At 37.2% G+C, this 21,560-nt stretch overlaps 1 protein-coding gene across 1 annotated transcript; it reads left to right on the top strand.

Annotated features, from left to right (window-relative positions):
* Nucleotides 1-12: 12 nt before the first annotated feature.
* Nucleotides 13-19,718, top strand: LOC140160647 (AN1-type zinc finger protein 2A-like). Its single transcript, XM_072183913.1, has 9 exons — nucleotides 13-240; nucleotides 2,069-2,111; nucleotides 3,664-3,715; nucleotides 5,357-5,533; nucleotides 6,905-7,020; nucleotides 10,968-11,069; nucleotides 12,098-12,185; nucleotides 17,174-17,365; nucleotides 18,362-19,718. Exons 1-9 carry the CDS (start codon nucleotides 186-188, stop codon nucleotides 18,404-18,406), a joined length of 870 nt encoding a protein of 289 aa, XP_072040014.1. The 5' UTR covers nucleotides 13-185; the 3' UTR covers nucleotides 18,407-19,718.
* Nucleotides 19,719-21,560: the final 1,842 nt, after the last annotated feature.

Genomic DNA, 21,560 nt, shown 5'->3' on the forward strand with positions numbered 1-21,560 from the left:
TTACGTCATGAGGACATCCCCAAAATTGCTTGATCACAGTGATTATATGATACTGCAGTCTGATCAGGCACTTCCCTTGTCAGATTTGCTGCATGATTTGTTATTTGAAGACGTGAAATACTGCCTCTGTTAGTTACATTGTGATATTAAGAATTGTGTATAGTTTAAACTGAAGAAAAGTGACCATGGAATTTCCCGACGTTGGAGAACACTGTTCAGAAAAAACATGTAAACAACTGGGTAAGTTTGGCATGTTTTTAACCCGGTACCCCAGGTCAACATAAAAAGTGGTAACCATGTGTGTTCTTCCTTTTTTCAAAACCCCCCTTTTCACTGATTTTTCATTGATTTTACCCCCTTTTTTTGCCAAATCACTGACAAAATCAGGGTAAAAATACCCCTTTTTCAAGGTTTTCAATGAGAAGATTTCCAGACACCCCTTTTCAATGACTCCAAATATTTTATTCATTATACATGTACATGTTTTATGAACATTTTCTCTCTCTTTTTTTTTTTTTTTTTTTTTTTTTTGCGATTCATACCCGGGTGCTGCAGCCACCAAAGCACCCCCCTGGATCCGCTTGTGTGAAATACCCTTTTTTAAAAATTTCATGGAGACAATGCTCAGAAATACCCCTTTTTCGCGATTTCAAGGGTCCATGATTTCAGTCAACAAAATACCCTTTTCCATGAAATTTAGAACACACATGGTTACCACTTTTTATGTTGACCTGGGGTACCGGGTTTTTTAATACATGTGTAAAATAAATGGTTGTATACTATAAGGCAAGCTTCTTTCAATTCATTCATGTCTTTGCATTTCAAATTCAAATTGACATTTCTTCATATAGCGAGATTGAGAACCAATCAGAGCAAGCGTTATCCAAAACATGCTTTGATTGTTGCACCGGGGTTCTAGTTTTTGTCAGAGAAGAACGGCACTTCCACTTGTTTATACATTTTGTTGAGAGTGGGGAAGTGGGGTTCTGATTGGCTGAATCAATCGTCTGGTTGTGCGACAAATTGTTGGTCGGCGCAGATCGGTGCCCATGAAGTGAACACAAAGCTCTGCGTATTATGTTGCTCATTAAAATCTCGCATTTAAATCTGAGCAAGGGACTGCCGTTCTTTTCTGAAACCCAGTGTAGCGAATACTTTCTTTTTTTTCAAACGAGTATTTGATTATTTAGTATTATTAAACACCGTAATCAAAGTGACATTTTGATGGCCCGGTAATTAAAAATAATTGATTGATTTTCTAAGCAAATAGAGTTGAAGTTTTTAGCAATGTTTTCAACTGGCAGGTGTTTTTTTTAAAAGTTAACAGAACATTGCTTATTAATAGCTGAAACTACAACCAGAATAACAAGTGATATAAAGTTTGTGTTATTACAGTTACCAACTATTTCAAACTGTTGCGATTAGGGACTTTAGTTCACAGCATCTTGCGAATGGTAGTGAACTTTGGCAAAAATTGCATTGATCATTTCACATCGAGCATGAAGAAGAATTCAAATTATAATATCACAGATATACTCTTGTAGTTTTAATGTAGGTCCTGTGGTTCTTGAATCTTGAGTTATGATGTAAAGAGGGCTGAAACAACAACACTTTTGTAAAATGTAATTAACTCATTAAACAACAAATCAAGCAAGTTTTCAAAGTATATGATTTGTAGAATTGACTTTTGCAAAACATCATAGTTTTATTTTTAATTGATTTAGATATATAATGAAAATCAATTTTTTGGCTGCTTCCCGGGGCTGCTTCAACCAACAATACCTTGTTTACCCTTAAACACGTCTTTCTCCACTTAAAACCCAGGAGGGGCCACTCATGACTGTATCATATACATACAGTTGTAAGCACTAAGCAGTTGAATAGAACACTGGAACAGTTCATTTTTCACCCAATGTAAAGAACAAATAAAAAGTCTTTTTCTTAAAATAGCAAAAATAATCAATAATTGTCCAATCAAATGACAAGAATCTTCAAGTATCGAGTAAAATATAATTATTGTACTGTTTAATAATACCGTATATGATTCCAAAAATTGTATAAATTTCAGATTTTCTACCAATGAAGTGTGATGCTTGTGGGAGTATATTCTGGTAAGTGAACACAGAATGTTGCAGGGGTGGGGGTGTATGTGCATGTGTATTATAATGCATGCAGGGGTGTGTTTGAAATGCCATCAAACCGAGGTGCTAAACTTGCATACACAAGTTATAAAGGTGGTTTTAAATGCAAATTAAAGATCTATGGATCGTTTTCATCTTTGGCACAGAAGAAGATAATAATTTTTAAACATTTTCAGCAGTGTTTTCAGCACGCTACCTCCTCTGATTATTGCTCTCCAGGGACCGAGAAATTTCAGATCTGGATACTGCCCTCATACGGTTGAAATTGCACATGTCTATAAAATAGGTGTCAAATCGTTCAAGAACATCACAAATGACCTCTGCTGATTTTCCCGTAAAAAGTTTGTAAGTAATATGGAATCTGTGGCCAAAAAACAAAAATTTCACTTTGACCCCCCCAGGGGGAATTCCACTGGGATTTTTTTTACGGGAAAATCAGTGGAGGTGCGCAGGAACATGACTCAACATGTGAGTACTATACTTTTATTGGGACAAATGATGTGATTTGCGAAAAAACAGGAAAAAACAACTTTCAATGTGATTCGTCAGAAGCCAATAGCGACTGCTTGGTTACCATGGCAACGGTTTTATTACCTTTACATGGCCAACATATCCATACATAAGTACAAACTCACTTGAGATTGTATCATGAAAGGTTTTGGAGAATTTGCACAAATGTTGAAATTCATGATTTCCCTAAACCTTGCCTTTAACACCACCTTAAGCACCTCGTAACACTGGTAACCTTACTACACTGGGATTTCAGAGTTTCAAGACAAGCGGTACGTTGTTTATAATAAGAAAAGAGGTACTTCTAGAATGTACCTCATTTCTTATGAACAACTTGTCTTGAATCACTGAAATTTCAGTGAAGTAATTGGATTCCTTGCCCCTATAATATACATAACTTTTGTTTTACAGGACTTGGCAGTGTGTAGTTATTTTTCGAGGAAAATGCAAAATTAGTCACAAAATTTATCAGGGGGTGTATTCACAAAAAAATGTGTACATGTATGGTTAGGTACAGAAAATCAGAAAAAACACATCTGCATGGCCTAGTTAATATTATAAGTACATGGTCCCTTTTTTACTGGTTAATATATGTGGGTGGGGGTGGTTTTGTTTTACCAACAAACGTGGACCCACTTACATGTACATTGTACATGTACAATGTATGACAAGTCACTCACAAAGTGCGGACCAACAACAGCCGTGGAGCAAGAGAGGGCACTTACTCTCTGTAATAAATAAATAATAGGTCCTGCCATCATAGGTGTACCAGGTCAACTGTTTTGCGGTTAGATATCATATCTTACCACAAAGTACATTGTACATGCTTTCATTCAATAGTGAAATGTCAGTGCGCAGAGGTCCACGGTTATGCTGTTATAACTACATCTGAGGCTCGCAGGGTCCACATTTGCTGGTGAAAATGGGTACAGGTGTTTGTGTGTTATGTGCATGTGAAGCTATAAGTGTGAATATATTACAAGCATTGTTTTTTTCTGTTTTATCTTAATAGTCGAGATCACATTCTGTATGACAAGCACAGTTGCTCATCATCACATTTAAAGGTATGTTAAATGTATTTACGTACGAAATGTTACATTTTAATAAAATCTCACATATTTATGAATTCGGCAGTGGTTCTAAAATTGGCATAGTTTGAAACAAGATTAAATGAGCCAAATATATGCAGTGTGTGTGCAGCACATGCACCATCTAACATCAATTGCTAAAATAAAAAAATAGAAATTTCAGAAAGCAATATATATAAAAGATAGTACTTCAAGCAGCGTTGGAAATAGCTGGTATTGCGTAGCAAAATGCATAATTTTATCAATTTTGGAGTTGAGTAGCATTTTTATGCCATAGACTTTAATACATACTGAAGTATGTGAATGTACCAAGAGAAAAGTAATGAAAGCAAATTTTGCTATGCATAAAAATGCTTAATTCCAACTCAGACTTCAAGTGCATTGCATGTAATTTTTCCTTTTCAAACTATTCAGCTTTGTATTAATCATAATGCTATCAAATCTTACAAATTGCAAAGTAAACCATGTGCGTGCATGCATGCACCACATGTGATTCCATTGTGCAATCAACCGAAGCCATACAGACCGAATGGCTGGCCAGGGCAACAAAATTCCAGTGGCATGAAGTTGGTGATCGTGTGCATGACACTCGAGGAGTTCCAGTGTCAATTCCTGGGGTACCAAGTGAAATCTTTATTCATCATCCCTCTTTCATTCTGGCCTACAGATAGCAAAAAACTGTAGTCCGTGTAAGGGTTAATCATTAGTTCTATGTACATAATAATAATAATAATAATAATATGGAAATTTATAATGCGCAAGTATCCGTCAGAGCCGCTCACTGCGCAACAACAGGAATATGACCACAAAGGGGAACATGATGAACAGAGCAAAAACAGATAATATACAACATACCATAATAAACATTCTACACTACAAGTCATCAGCAAAAGCGATATTAAACAGATGTGTTTTTAACAAAGATTTAAAATTAAAAGAGTCCAAAGTATTACAGTTTTTAATGTGAATTGGTAGATTGTTCCAAAGTTTAGGAGCACAAATGACAAAAGAATGGTCGCCAAAAGAGTTGCTAGATCGTGGTTCCTGAAGAAGATGAAGATTGGCTGAACGAAGTCCAGTGCGCCCAGGTATATAAATGTGCAGAAGATCGGCGATATATGATGGTGCAAGTCCATTTTGTGAGTTGAAAACAAAAGTGAGGATCTTATGTATTAACCCTAACACAATAAAATCTTGCAAAGTAAATCATTGTGCTTGCATGCATGTCACTGTACAATAATTATGAGCGCTGGTGGGAGGGTAAAATTGGGGAGCGATTTTTTGGCACACATTCCTGGGGCGCCTTTTAAATAAAACAGTATTGAAACGATTTAATATGCAAATATTCCTGCTCGCTGCGCTCGGAACATATATATTATCTAGACCATTTGAGGTTTGCAAATTGGGATCAAAAAAATTTGGCATGTACAAAGGGGGCAAAGATTTTTTGGCAGGCTGGGAAGGGAGGGGGCCAAGCAATTTTTGGCAGCCCGAGGGGGTAAGTGATTTTTGGCGGGCCGTTCGGAAATTTTACCCCCCCCCCGGCTCATAATTATAGCACAGCCCCATACCACTCACCAGACTTATATGTCATATACTTCCATTTCCTTTCTGCAGGATATCCAGGTACCAGTATGCCCTCTATGTAACAAACCAGTGCCAGTCAAGAGAGGGCAGCAGCCTGATATTGGGGTATCAGATCACATAGACAATGAATGTCAGTCTGACAAGGCTATTAAGAAGCGCAAAGTGTATGCTAATAGGTGCACACTCAAAGGATGTAAACAAAAAGAGGTAAGGGGTATGGATTGTAAAGACAATCACAGAGCCCATTGTTTTCTCATTACTAAATGTGACCTGCTACCACGAAATCAACGTAAAGTCGACGCGACTTTATACTCATTTTGTTGAGTTGGTAGTTTCAAGATAATTGGTCTGACTAAGTTGATGTTCTTCGTTTGCCGCCACCTGTACAAGCTAGTAGTATTATCCTTCGTGAATGGCCCATTGTGCCCCCATTCACAAAGGACATACAGACTTTAACAGGTGAGAGAACACCAACGCAGTAGCCAGGGTGTTTTAAGTGAATAACGCCTTGCGACTTTACGCTAATTTCGTGGTAGCAGGTCACAAATATTGAATTCGAGTGAATGTTCATATATGTTGGTTGTTAAACAGCAAGTAAAGTTTAAACAGTCATTCAACACAGAATTAATTGAGAACTAACCTCAATATTTCGACGTGTGACACGCATCCTCATCAGGAGAACTCCAAAGATGTTGTGAAAATGTTACTTCACCATTCACCTGAGATGACCTTAGGTCTAATCAATGAAGTGTATATTGTCAGGGTCACAAAGCCCTGGTCACGGTTGAGTTTCGTTGTGTGTCTTCTGATTTGTATGGCTTCCCTCACTAAGCTCTCTGTCTTTGTGAAGCACTTTAACATTGTCCCAATCAATGGAATGGCTTGATTTTGTACTATTTTCTGTGACCGCTGAGAGAGTCCTGCTACTTAATGTTTCACCAAAGCCCTCGAATTAAGGATCTGAAGGGGCAGAGCGACTTTTTTAGGGCAAGTTGATAATTGCCTTGGATTTTCACTGAAAAGGCAAGGCAGCATGGCAGTTTGTAATATTTCAAGAGGGCATCATGGCAACTGTTGAAAATTTAAAAAGGGCACCAAGGCAATTTCTCAAAAGTGAAGAAAACACACACAAACAGTCTGAGTGATAGATGATTTTATAATGAGAGGGCAGGGCTAGGGCACGGCAAGTGACTACCGTCGGTAATGGACATATTTTGAGGGTATTATGGCAGTGGGTGCCGTGGGTTAATTCGAGGGCTGGACCCAATTCCGTTGGAAAAACGAGCTGGTTGTGTGTACTAAATCAATTGTACTGAATGTCCAAAATCTTACATTGGAAAAACTGGCCTCTAACTGGGGCAACAGTTAAAGAACACAACTCTAGTAATCTACTGACCCTAGCAGGATCATCCGCGGTCACAGAACATAGTACAAAATCACACCATTCCATTGATTGGGACAATGTTAAAGTGCTTGACAGAGAAGACAGAGAGTACCCATGCTGGTGCCACTACATGTATACTATATGATTTTGACCATAAATTATAATCACCCCATATGGTTTGTGTTTTTTCCTAGCTTGTACAGGTACTATGTGATGCTTGCCATAAGAATTTTTGCCTTCGTCATCGTCATACACTAGACCATGATTGCAAAGGTTTCCAAGGCTCAGGAAGGCCCATTTCCAAAGCAGGGTAAGAATTACTGCTGTTTTGTCAACATTGAACCACATTTGTTCCTATGTTAAAATATTTATTGTGAATGAGTATTTGTAATACATTTTGGTATATATCGATGGGTCCAAATTGCTTGAAAAATTGGTATATTGATGGGTCCACTTTCAAATTCTCAGCGGCACACCCCTACTGACCAAAACCAAACTTGAATACCCCTTTCGGGGTAATTGCCACAGTAGATGTCGCTGGGGCAGTGCATTTATATGGTTGTGTGGCCAGCGTATGGACAAACCTCACTTCTTTGTGTGTAAAACTGCCAATGCGACTTCAAACATGGCGTTACTCTTAACTTGAGAAAAGACAGCTGAGTTTGGTGCAAGACTGTGCTATCTGCAATAGCTGCCCTATAGGCAATTTGACAATTTCTGCATTCCATACTGTACACATGACACCTGGCAGCTATTGCAGATAGGCCTTTGCTCTAAACCCTGATGATGTAGGAATATTTTTGAATCATTCGATTCCGCTCTCAAAGCAAAATACAGCATCTACTGCCAGTGATCAATAAAGTAGACAGATGTATATTATATGTACATCTGATCTAAGAGTATAAATAAGACACATCACATCAAAACTGACCACTTCACAGCTGGCTTCATTGGTAGATAAGGCCAAAAAAAAAAAAATTTTTGTTTGTCCTCCACAGCTTTGAAAGAGGAGGTGTGGGTGGGCGGATTTTTTTAAAAGATTTTTTTTGGATTTGGCGTATTCCTGGACCTAGCTAGAACTAAAAGCTACAATCATTCATGGCGACTTAAAAAACAACATTTTGTTTCTTTAATACGCAAAGTTATAGTTTGTGTTCATGTCATAGTCTTTAATGATTTCACAATGGATATAAATCCAATGTATTTTGAAGTCATTAATAATAATAGACAATGACATGAACACAAATCATAACTTTGCATATTGATGTCACAAAATGTTTTTTGGTGGCTTTTTATTTTCAACCTTGAAAGATGCTAGCATTTAGCTCTAGCTAGGTCCAGAGATATTCCAAATCTGAAAAAAAAAGATGAATTTTTCATTTATTAAAAAAAAAAAAAAAATTGGTCAGGCCTTAAACTGAGGAGCGGGCGGTGGAGGACAAACAAACAAGTTTTTTTTTGCCTAACAATGAAAGAATATAAGAAAATATAAAGAAAATAAAAAGAAATTTGAGCTTGTTTTGTCTCATAAAACATTTTTACTGTATCCGCTTTCATAATAAGGTGTCATTTTAAGGCTAAAAAACAGCAGTTTATCTTTAATCTCCATTTTCATTTCTGCCACGAAGTGGTCGGTTTTGATGTGATTGGTCACAAATGTAGTACTAGGGATCAATAAAGTAGACACCAGTACTACATTTGTACTCTTAAGGCAGATATCGCTCATTCTACAAAATCTGGTGCCAATAGCCTTTTTTACATTCTTTGGTCCACAAACACTTTGTCGAGCATTTAGGGCATCAAATATGTTGTTTTTCTGGTAGAACTCAACGAGATCTACACAGACATATATAGTTTTCCATACTTTAAATGCTTTCTTCAGCCTGATTAACCCGGGGCACTCACATGTTAAGGTGGTACGGGTATGTGCGGCGGTCAAGGGTCCCTTTTTCAGGCTCTCCGGCAGTTCCTTAAGCCCCACATTTGAATCTAATCCAGTTCTTTGAGCCTCAAAATCTCACAATTGTAGCTCTTTAAGCTCAAATTTGGAAAAAAATTGGAAATTTTTAGCTCAACAGCCTATAATTTGGCCCAAATTTCAGTTCTTCAAGCCCCTATTTTGCCCGAAAATCAGTTCTCAGTTCCCAAAGTTTGGCGCTCCGCGCCGCACACCCCTACCAAAATTTAAGTTGAGTGCCCCCCCCCCGGGATTAACCCTTGCAAAGGCTCAAAAATCGCTAAAAATATGTTTCCACTGCTCAAGTGTCACATCTGACCCTGAATATTTTCTTTGAATAAATGCGATTTCTTTACATATTTGTTGTTTTTGTCTCGCCTGATAAGGCAGGAGACTATATAATCACTTTTCCGTATGTATGTGTGTGTGGGGGTGCGGGGGTGTGTGTGTGACAAAGTTTTGGTTTTCGCCTATTTTCTCGGAGACTAGGAGTCGCACGTTTCTCAAACTTGGTGGGTGGGTGCATCTTGACCCGAGACAAAACCGGTGTGTATTGGTTAGTGGGTCAAGGTCACTGAGGACCTCTAGAGGTCATCTGAGGTCAAATTAGTAAAAACTGTCGTATGGGCATGAAACTTGGTAGGTACAGTCAACATTTGAAGCCAAATTTTTAGAAGGTCATTTCAAGAGGTCATCTGAGGTCAAATTAGTAAAAACTATCGGATGGGCATGAAACTTGGTGGGTACAGTCAACATTTAAAGCCAAATTTTTGGAAGGTCATTTCGGGGTCACCAGGGGTCATCTGAGGTCAAATTAGTAAAAACTATCGGATGTGCATGAAACTTGGTGGGTACAGTCAACATTTAAAGCCAAATTTTTGGAAGGTCATTTCGAGGTCACCAGGGGTCATCTGAGGTCAAATTAGTAAAAACTATCGGATGGGCATGAAACTTGGTGGGTACAGTCAACATTTAAAGCCAAATTTTTGGAAGGTCATTTCGGGGTCACCAGGGGTCATCTGAGGTCAAATTAGTAAAAACTATCGGATGTGCATGAAACTTGGTGGGTACAGTCAACATTTAAAGCCAAATTTTTAAAAGGTCATTTCGAGGTCACCAGGGGTCATCTGAGGTCAAATTAGTCAAAACGGTCGTGTGGGTATGAAACTTAGTGGATACAGTCAACATTTAGAGCCAAAGTTTTGGAAGGTCATTTCAGGGTCACCAGGGGTCAAGTTAGTAAAAACTGTTGCATGGGCATGAAACTTGGTGGGCACAGTCACCATCAGCCAGATAATCGTGCCTAGCCGATAACCGCCAAATTCATTTACCTCTACCAAAAGTAATCACAAAAGCAGGCGGTTGCGAAAGCAGGCGAGACTTGTGGTTCGAGAACCGCCTTGTTTAATTAGATAACGCACGATCATATTGTTTATCAACATTATTTTTTAGTGATTAAAACGTCTTTGTGTAATTCTAAAATAAATTGCACTTTCCACCAAAACGCTGTGAGCTACGTTACCCCTTTTTAACACATGTTATTGGAAAGAAGTAAAACAGAGGTATTAATGTAATTTTGCATTTTTGGCATAGAAATGTTGTAAACATTGAAATTTCGACCGACCATGTTAAGATTGGTGAGCTACGTTACCAGGATTCTATAGTATGCACTTGTATTACATGTACTTCCTAATAATATGTGAAGGCTACCAGTGGTCGAACCCCATTTATATTAGAATTAACCGACATAACGTTCTAACGTTCGCAAATCACATTAAAAACATTAAAAACCCGTGAACTACGTTACTGTGAGCTACGTTACACACTCATTTATGCATCTTCAAAACTTCTATGAAATGGTGAAATCGGTTTTACATTTCACTCAAGTGATCTTTAGTTTGCTTTTTATGACCTTGGATTGACCAAACCAGCCCATTTTGTAGCCGGTAACGTAGCTCACATTACATTGAGTCATGTTAAAAAACATTTTGACTTCCTGAAAGAAAAATATGTAAGTGGTGTTGGCAATTTTTTACATCTGAAAGTAGTGATACATTTACTCTTAAAAAACACAAAAAGCAGGTGTTTTTGAACAACTTTATTTTTTCAATTTTTATAGTGGATTGGCACCGGATTTTGTAGAATGAGCGATATATGACAGTATGTATATGTACATCTGCCCTAAGAGTATAAAATGTATTTTTGGTGATTAATATATAGACACCACTACTACATTACACTCATACGGTAGATGTAAAAGAAGTTTCTGACGGTACATTTTGTATTATTTTGATTGACAGGGCGGCAGCAGCTAATCGTACAGCAGGTAGCAGTCAACAGAATAGATCTAGAAGTAAACCACAAACAACAACATTAGCTAGTATAGGGGGTGATCTAGATAGGTAAGGATTTGCATTATTTTTGCATACTACCAAATCACAGGTAACCATAAACTGTGCCGGTAGCGACCATGCTATGGATAGCTTTGTCCTGCAAAAAATTCAATAACATAACTGTATACAGTCAGTAGGGTTATAGACCAGTGGGCTATTCCATTTGAAATCCATACACCCCCTATGACAGATATAACTTAAGTATCCCACACACAGGTATGTAGATTTCAAATGGAGTCACCCATTCAGGTAACCCGATTTGAAATTCACACTCCCTGTGTGGGAGATTAAGGTCATGTATTCTAGGAGTGTGTATGGATTCAACTGGAATTGCCCATTCTGAAAGTGAACGAAAAACTTTATAGATTGGCAGGTTGTTTTACAGTACTGTTGATTTCATTTTAAAAATAAAATTGAGCAATCTTCTGTCATTCAGTTTGTTCATCATGCAACATATGAGTCCGAGTTTCAACAACTCTTCCTATACCTTTGTACAGGAGCCAACCGTTGTTAATCCGTGATGAATCCACAGTGCAGTAGTGTATACGCGAACGCAAGGTTACGCGTACGCATGAGCGCGTAAAATTTGTCATGCCTGGAACATATGCGTAAACATAAACTCTCTTATGTTGGCGGTAGCAGTTAAATATTACCGCTTTGTTCTTTAGTTTTATTGCTGATATCAACAGAGAAATACCGCAATCTTCTTGTAAGGTTGAGTGGCAATGACAAATGGACATTCCGAATGAAAGAATCATGTGAATTAGACATCTTTAGCTTGTTTCGTTGTTGAAAGGGATTCAATCATGTTTCACCGTTGTTCATCACCTATTTTAACTCACGTCCGGCGCGTCAAAGTAGACCATGCAGACGACGCGGCCGCATCGTTGTTAATCGGTGATGAACAACGGTGAAACATGATTGAATCCCTAAATAACATCATAATTCTGTAAGATCCCTGTGTTGGACCATCACTTTGCTTTAATTGCTGTATGTAAAGGAAATTCAATTCAGCAAATGTGTATTGTTTTTATCAGGGAAAGACGTGAGAGGATGGCATCAAGACCAAACACACAGACAGGAAGACAACAAGCAGCAAATCCCTCAGCACTGCAAGCAGGAATGGTATGTATCCAGGCTAGAGAAGATATCATACACTTCCGTAATGCATTTTCCCATTTTAATTCCCTGTATGGGTTTGCTATCTAGTGCAACATGGGTCGATAGTGATGAAATGCACCTCAGCGAACAAATCACATACAGATATTGTAAAATATGTATATTTCTTATTTGTAAAATTTCATGTAAACAAATCCAATTGATTATTTGGTAAAATGATGTTAAACATACCTAACAACAACGTTTCGATGTAGCATGGAAACATCATTGTTAGGTATGTTTAACATCATTTTACCAAATAATCAATTGGATTTGTTTACATGAAATCAAGGATTATTAAATCAGGATGTGACACTCCGTAATTTGCATGTGTCCAATTCATATGTTAATAGCATATTGTTATTAAAATGATGGCCTGACCTGGCCAGAGGGCGTTAATATAATAGACGCTTGATCAAGGGACAGAGTAGTTTCCGTTTGTATCGGCTACCGAGCGAAACATAATTATTATGCACATTCCGACCAGACTAGCTTTGCCAGGCAGGGTAGGCCATGACGCCAGAGGCCTATGTGCGAACGTATATTTTGAAGTATTTGCATAACTCTTTTGCATGAAATTGTAATTGCCATCTAAAACAAACAAAAACAATTTTATTTGAAGTTTTAACTTTAAAAAAATTACCCTATTTTACTACGGTAACTTAAGATGGCGGTAAATTACCATGTAAATTAACCGGTAATTTACCGACTCACAACAATGACATGAATACAAGTTTTAGTATTATTTAATAACAATATTTCCTCTATTGTTTGATGTACAATGGTGCAGGTCGGGGGGCAAAATAGTTTTGTACTTAATATGAGGGTGGGGGTCATAACAGTTTTAGGTCCATTAACTTGTGAGACCGGGGGTCAACTAAGTTTTGGGTTCACGAAGAGGGGATGGGGGGGTTAAAAATTTGTAACACGAAAAAATATATTGTCCCCCACCAAAGTATTTCTGAACACTCCCTAAACTTAGTTGATTTTTCAGCAAATGTTATTTTTCAGTGAGTTTTGCTTTTATTCCGTGTTAAATTATGGCAAACGGAAACAATCAAAATATGATGTAGCTAGGAAACAAATACTATAATCGCTCCTGGGTGTCACCCATGCATACTTTTTAATGTAGGCCTACCGGTATAGGGGCCTATTGCCTATTACAAAGTTTGAAATTGTAATTGTTCAATGTAGGCTACTCCCTAACAGAATACGTTTATACGCACGCTGGCGAAGTGACGTAGGCCTACTTAAATCGGATTAACTAATATAACAATAGATGAATACAATTTTGACTATCGCCGGAAATCACGTTCATGCGGTAGGACCTACCGATGCATTGAACCATAGATGTCAAAGAAATGCTAATCACTTGCACCTGTAAGATTAGTCTCTTTGAAAATAGCCTGGTATGAACGGTATTGTATTCAATCTATTGCTAGTATATGATTGAAGACAGGTGTACTGACGGCTTGACGTGAGCCTATGATTTTTTTTCTGGGGTCTTGTGGTGTACGCTGGTTATCATCGATGTTGAAGTGCCTATAATAGTTCAATGTAAGAAAATGAGCCAATAGGCGTGATGAATAAAGATCGGAATTTTGGATTATTAGTGGCGGTATACAATTAAATGTCAAAAGTACGGTGCTATTCTACTTTTAAACATTAATTCATACTGGCAGGCTACACCAAAAAGTGTATTAGTGCAGATTGATATTTTTCGGGATACTTTTCCACAGGGAGGAAGCACATGGCAAATACTATTGCCGCGGGCGCCATTTTGGAAGGCACGTGAAGTGTCAAATGATTTTTGTGACTTCAAATACTCACTGTATTTCATATCTTATGTTTGTCGTATATTTCCTTTGTATTATCGATAGTTAGTCTTAATTTCGACATTACTATGTCAACAAGACATTCCCTTATTAAATTAAAAGACTTTCTTGCAGAAACAAATCACTGTGGCCTGATGGGATCATAGTAGTTGACCCACTTCCGCCCGGTCTAACCTTGCTTGGGGGCGCTTTTTACTATCTTCAACAGGTTCGATTCGCTAAACTTACTACACCTTTATGTGGTGACCTCAATCACATGGGCTGAGTAAGAGTTGATGTGAATTATTCATAACCGATCGATACCTTGCCTCACTTTGTTGAGAGCAAGCCAACAAAATTTGCTATAGGTTTGCGTGGCTAAACAAAAGCCGTGAATTTAGTGTCACCCCCCTGATGAAATTTTACAAATATCTATTGATAATCCTGATGAACTTGTTTACGGATGTATATTTCTTGACTATCGGCCCATGTTTAGCCAGTCTATTCTCAAAATGAAAACAAAGGAATCTGTACAAAGTATTGGGAGTGTCATTTGATGAAAGGTGGTGATATATGTCATGTTGCAAAGGGTTCTGGGAAGGGTAATATATCTTCTCTGGTATGTATCCATAGCAATGACATACTCCATGGACCATGTGTCCTTCATAGGGGACAACAAGTAGACCGCCTAATGTATCGTACGCTATTTTGTGCGGTTTGTATTGCAAGGAGATCACTGGCTTGTGCAACGTTATTTTGTGTGGTTTGCATAATTCATTGACCTACAATTTACTCATAGACTAATTTGCAGTCGCTTATAATTTTCTCCAGCCAGGGTCAACAGGATTGTTACTGTTTTTGTTGTTTTTAAAGGAATTTTTATTCAAAAATAATAACGACACAATGCCATAATATAAAGGATACTAAATTAATTGCAAAAATGATACCCCCTTGCCCCCCCCCCCCCAATTTAACATTGCAATTTAACATTGCATATATGGCCTATAACGTTGTGTGAGAGCATGGTTTTTGGCATTCAGGGAGACCAAAATGTACAGAATATGGGGTCATTGGTTAAGAGAGTAGATCCGGTTGGATCTAAATTATAAGGGGGGGGGGGCATTGGGTGAGAATGACTTTTAATGGGGTCTTTGTGTGAGAGCCTAAAGAAGCCTCGAAAATTGAATTTCTAGTTCTAAATGACTTCAAATGGCTTTGTCATTTCAAAGTCTTTGGGTGATAGATCTAAAGGAAATATATGGGGTCTTTGGTTTACACAGCATGTGCTGGTAATGGGGTCTTTTGGTGACAGCGATGGTAAAAAAGGGGGTCTTAACAGCCCTACACATACGCGTCACCTTCACAGTGGGAGTACCCCCATTGGGAGCCCCATTCCTTTTTTTTTAAAGGAATTTTTATTGTATAATGATAACGACACAAAGGATACTAAATTGATTGAAAAAAATGATACCCCTTGCCCCCCCCCCCCCAATTTGACATTGCATGTATAACATTCTATGTTCATCAACTGTGACAATTTCGAATTGAAGGCAACCCAAATATCTAGATTTTTATCAATTTTAATGGCCATTTAATCTAATGATATTAGTTTTATGAGTGTAGATTAGTGGCTAGACATGGGATTGATGGCATCATATCCCACAATGCAAATTGATTTAAGTGCCCTTCTGAGTGTAGGTGGTGATTGCATTTGGCAAAATATCATTAAAACTCACACTGCATGATGGGTAGGTATATTATATATTACAATTTCCCCAACATATTTGCCTGGCCTAATTGATTGTATTTTATAGCTCTCATTTTATTTACTCACAGTATATTAGTCAAAGACATAACAAAAGGTGCTATTAGCATGATTAGTGTGTACTCAATAGAAAAATCAGGAACAATTATATACAGTGTTTCTAAATCAATGGTATAGTTTTACAGTTTCTCTCTTCTAAAAGAAACTTTAACCATTAAAACCAATTAACAAACATAACGTCAAAAGTAAAACATAATCCGATATAATTTTTCTGTTGAACAAACTTTAACAAAAACGTCACACAATGATACCAACTCTATTACATTTATTCCTGTTTATAAATAATAGCGACTACAAACACAATTATTGAGAAATAATTTTTTACAATGAAGGAAGGACTGACTGACTGAAGGAAGGACGGATCTTCAGACGGATGCGTTCTTATAATCTTTACTCTATTTCATAGCGTACGATAATTAGTGTATCTCCTATTAATTTCATTATGCGCCTGGCAAACTTCCGATTCAGAGTATGTTGTGCCAAAAAGCTTATAGTACTACACCCTGGCCAATTTGTGCCTATTTTGCATTTTTCTCAAAAATTATAGCGCATTGGTTACAGGTAAGATATGTATATTATAGGGGCAAAGACTACAACTACTGCACTGAAATTTCAGCAATTCAAGGCAAGTAGTTATTGATTTATTGATCAAATATTGGTTTTCCCTCATTTTTGACTGTAACTCCACAACTGTTGCCTGTGCTGAAATAAAATTTCCAGTGCAGTACTTGTAGTCCTTGCCCCTATAATATACATATCTTACTTGTCACCAATCCACTGTAATTTTTGAGAAAAATGCAAAAATAGGCACAAAATTGGGCAGGGGTGTAGTACCCCTTAAAGGTGCAAATTAGATTTCGGGCTCATGCCATAATATCACCGGATTTACACTATTTGCCTTCCATGAGCGTATTTATCATAGCGAATACTCATACGGTAGTTTTGAGTCGGTACTCTGTTGGTATGATCTCTTTGATCCACAGATTAGATTTGAAGGGGTGTGACCAGATCAACACCCTCATCCCCACTGTATCCCATTAAAATGGAGATTTTGGCATTAGATGAAAGCTATATTCTCACAATCCCAGTGAAATTTTAGGCTTGAAATATGTTTGATTTAGATGTTATTACCACCTATACTGTTCTATGATCTGTTGTCTAATGTTAAAACTGCTTGCGTAATTGAACTCAAAACTTGGGAATAAGATTATTTTGGTGCAAGTCTTAATTATGTGAGGTATAAAACACAATGTGAAAAAATTTAACCACTTACCTTTAAAACTTTGCTTTCATTGTCTTTTTTCTATTTGGTATAGTCTGAGGATGAAGCTATGGCAAGGGCTATACAGCTGTCGTTAGCAGCAGAACAGAATTCCACATCTAAGCCAACATCTCAGTCGCCTGCCGATAGAGAAGCAGCAAGACTCCAAGAGGAGGAAGATGCAGCATTAGCAAGAGCTTTAGCAGAGAGTGAACAGGATGCTAGAAATCCACAGTCACGTTCTAGGGTAAGAACTGATGAAAAGCAGACATGCATGCAGTGGTGCTGATTCATTGTGGTCATTTTGTTCAAATTAGCTCAACCAGTAAAGAGCTAAATAAACTCTGGTACTGTATGATGGTACCGGCAATGTTGTAATAGTGTGCTTGCTCTTGTGGAAGAATGATTGAGCTATAGTTTGTCTTGTCTCAAGTTGAGAGTGCCATCAGTGCATTAGCACAGTTGTGCTGCCAGCACACAAACATGTCACACTTCTTTACTTTACTTCTTGAGGTCACGTTGGATTCAATGTGGTGTCATAATGTGCAGGATTAAAAAAACAAATTTATCCCAATATTGTTCAGTTTTGAAATTGTGATTATTTTTCCAAGTGTAAGGATACTTTATTAGCGCAGTATATATGCCACATGAGATTAGGTTAGCTTGCGTGATTGTGTTACTCTCAACTTGAGAGGAAACACACTATAACAAAGAAGTTTTTTCTAATTATCCTGGTGTACTTGTATGAAACTCGGGGAGTTGATCCTGGTGACGCTTTATTGAAAAGCTATACCTCATGTCGCTTTGACTTTGATAGTGTGGTCAAAATGCATCTGTGTATGTGATACAGCATTCCAGTTGTGCTGGATTTACGCATGAGCGTACATGTATTGTGGTATGATTCCGAAAACACACGGAGACGTCACTACTAGACTCAAAGGTACCGAGCTTGCACTTGTTAAACTTTCGTCCGGCATTGACGTAGGTGCGCATTTCATTGGTCGCAGTGTCCCTTTGGCATATCAATTAACATAGCAGAGAGTGCGTACACACACGCATAAAAAGATGATTTGCTGGCACACTTGTAGTGCAACATCAAAAAAGCACTGACATCGCTAGTCGCTACCGAACTTAGTATCACCAAAGGATATAGCTGCATGGCCCTGAATTGTTGTGATGTCTTTTCAAAATGGTCCTGGTCCTTTCTGCTAAAGTAATTTTCTTTTGTATGTACTCTTTTCAGAACCAGCAACAATCCAGTTCTCAAAGCAAGTGCCAGGTATCATGAAACAAGGACCAACAGAATACTTAACGACATTTCTGTAAATAAGATTACATATATTATAGGTATTATACAGTATGTCTTAGATTTGGAACAATGTATTTTCTAATTTGCACTTTTTTAGCAGCTATTCGCTCATCCCCACTTTTCAATGTTCAAATTGATTTTGGAATTACCTTCTCATTGACACTGTGAAATTATAGGCCTGAAAGATGTTTTGTGTGAGCCAGGTAAAATGTGTCTTAGTAGGTCAACCCGGGAGGTCAACATGCTTGTTTCAAACAGTAATCTATTCAAAGTCTTCACATCCACATTTTTGGTTCTCATTGAGAAACTCCTGAGGTGCGGATTGGGCATTTTGGGGTCACAGTCATTTTAACATTCTTGCTTTAAACGTATGTATGGTTGTTTTTTTAAAGCTAAAAAATTAGTGTTGTATTTAACTGGAATCAGCAGTAGACCATTTCAAATTGGGAAAGTTTGGAAAACCAGGTGCAGTTAACAATATTTATTCATTAAGCTACAGTTTGTCCACTCTGAAGTACAAAGTGACAACACATGCCTCAAAGTGTGTGCGTCCGTGTCGATACTTTGTACTTAAGAGTAGGCCGACTGTAGTTGGTCAAAATAGCGGACAAGAAAATCATGAATCATGGGTACCGTTTAAATCGAAAATACAGCTTAGCCAATCTCAACATGGGGTCATCAGATTTTGAAATAACACCTCCACTATTTGGCGTTTCAGACAGTAATGGAAAGAAAAGTGCATAATGTTCGACATTTTCAGTACATCACAGGTGTAAACATCAATCTCTTACACAAGACATACTGCACGCTTGATTGTGTCTTTCATGCAGATTTGTGTTCAGGCTAAATAGTTGCGTTTGTGTTAGCGTTGATTATAATCTGGATCATCCCATGAACAAAAATGGCAGCTGCCTTCGGAAAACTTCGATTTAAAAATGTCTGTTGATGAAAGTGATTTGTGTTTCACAAACTAAGACATACACTGTAAAAGATTTATTGTAAATATAATATTATTTGATAATTATTATCTTTGTATTTTATTCTGAATATTGTTAAAAAAAACATTCTATAGCTCCGTTTCCAACAATATAAAGTGGTATTAATCTTGTAAAAAATTATAAGTGTATTTATAAAGTGGCACAGAATGTGTTATCAGCTAGATTTTGTTTGTGCTTTAGGACTATTATGCAATTCATCAGGCCAAAAAGACAATCTTGAACTTGATAATTTTTAATACCAATGATTTTGTATTGCATACATCAAAGTCATGAGTCAGTCAGTGATTTTTTTTTTTTTTTTTTTTTGGGGGGCAAAACAAGCAGGAAGAGGAAATATTTCAACTAAAAATCACATGTTCATAAGGCAAAAAAAAAAAAAAAAAGGTTTGTCTCAAAGCTCATGAGCATTTGTAAAATCGTGAGATTCGGAAAAAAAAAATGCAGAATTTTTTTTTATTTCTAAAAAAATTTTTTTTGTAAATTCATGTCTAATTGTGCTAGTGTGTGATGCGTAATTCTTCTTTCCCCTGTATTTTTTTATTACTTTTTCCAGAAAAATTCGGCGAAAATCAGATTTTTTTCTCCAAATACCATGAAAAAAGTCGGGAATAAAAAAAAAAAATCGCATTCGTTTTCAAACAACTTGTGAGCTTTGAAACAAACCTTTTTTTTTTTGCCTAATCCGGAAGCGCCATCTAATTTCATTTTAATGTACGGCAATAACATTTTGCACTTGTTTCAGTCAAATACACAAAATGAGATGGTGCCCATTCAAAAATAATTTTAAAAAATTCTCTGAATCATCCTAAATTATAAACATGTATCATTCTCTTTGTTTTTTTTATTACTTATTTTGAGATTTTTACAGGTTGGCAAGATTATCAATTCTTATCCAAGTTTTGAAGAATAAAAAGATTACCTCTTTATAATAAAATTTCCACAGGGTTTGGTAAAGGTCTTGAAATTTTTCACACCAAGGATTTGTGCATCTGAACAAAATTTGATACAGCAAGCCAAAAAATTAAGGTACCAGTTATGTTCACCTCCTGTATATCCTAAACAAAGACAGATATTTCACAATTGGAAACAGCAGCCAATAGCCGCATCTTTTAGCTCGAATTTAAAGGTCCGTAACCCGATCGACAGCATCATCCCCCCCGATTTTTTTCATTGTTGATGAGGTTTTAGTATCACATAATAGATACTATTTTTCTCATTACTATCCTGAAATTTGACGCCCAAGTCGATGTATTTCGAGAAATCATGAAACACAGCGGTTTTTACAGGCTACCAGTTGTTCGCATTTTACACTATTACACGGGAGTTTTGGGTAGTCATAGAATGAAATCGGAATAGATTCGGAAGACTTCACCCCAGTACCAATTCGTCTCAAAAAATACATCAAATAGGCCCCTAATGTCAAACTATAGATGGCGCTATAATGATATAAAACAAAAACAAAAATAAAGAAATACATAAGAGGCGAAATAAATAAGGAAACATGACCTATATTGTCAAGCATGATACAAGGAATATGAAAAAAATATGAGAGCACCTCCCCCATTAAAAAAATTAGTTAAAAAATAAAACAAAGAAAAATCATAAATATGTGAAAATGTGCATCATATAGCTAAAAATAAAGAAATAATTAAGCTTAAGTAAATACAGCATGGGCTATCTTGTCAAGAATGATAATGAGCGCAGAGATATGTAATGTTTTTTAAGATTAATCAGTATGAATAGAGGGTATAAAAGTGTACAGGGCGAGCCGGTTTTCAGTGCCAAGGCTAACACTTCCTGCTTCCACCGGGACCAGAATGCAATTCACGCGTACCAGTGTATTGGCTTGCTAATATGCTAATTATTCACATTTATGCTGAAATTGTTCCCGTTTTCTAACATAAAGGGGACAATATTTGACATTGTATGTAAGTATGAAGAGAATCCATATCCTAAACCGATAGGGTTACCCCCCTTTAAGACCTTATTCGTTGAAATTGTTCAAGAAATAAAGTCGCGGCGATCCCAAAACCCAAGGAAGATACCAATTTAAAAGTTGCAGTTTGCTGCATTAAATGCCCTATTGATTTGTACACAAAGTGTTCGTGAACAAGAGAACTAGCGCTGCGCTTCCA

Source organism: Amphiura filiformis, chromosome 9 (assembly GCF_039555335.1).
Source record: "Amphiura filiformis chromosome 9, Afil_fr2py, whole genome shotgun sequence".
Lineage (NCBI taxonomy): Eukaryota > Metazoa > Echinodermata > Ophiuroidea > Amphilepidida > Amphiuridae > Amphiura > Amphiura filiformis.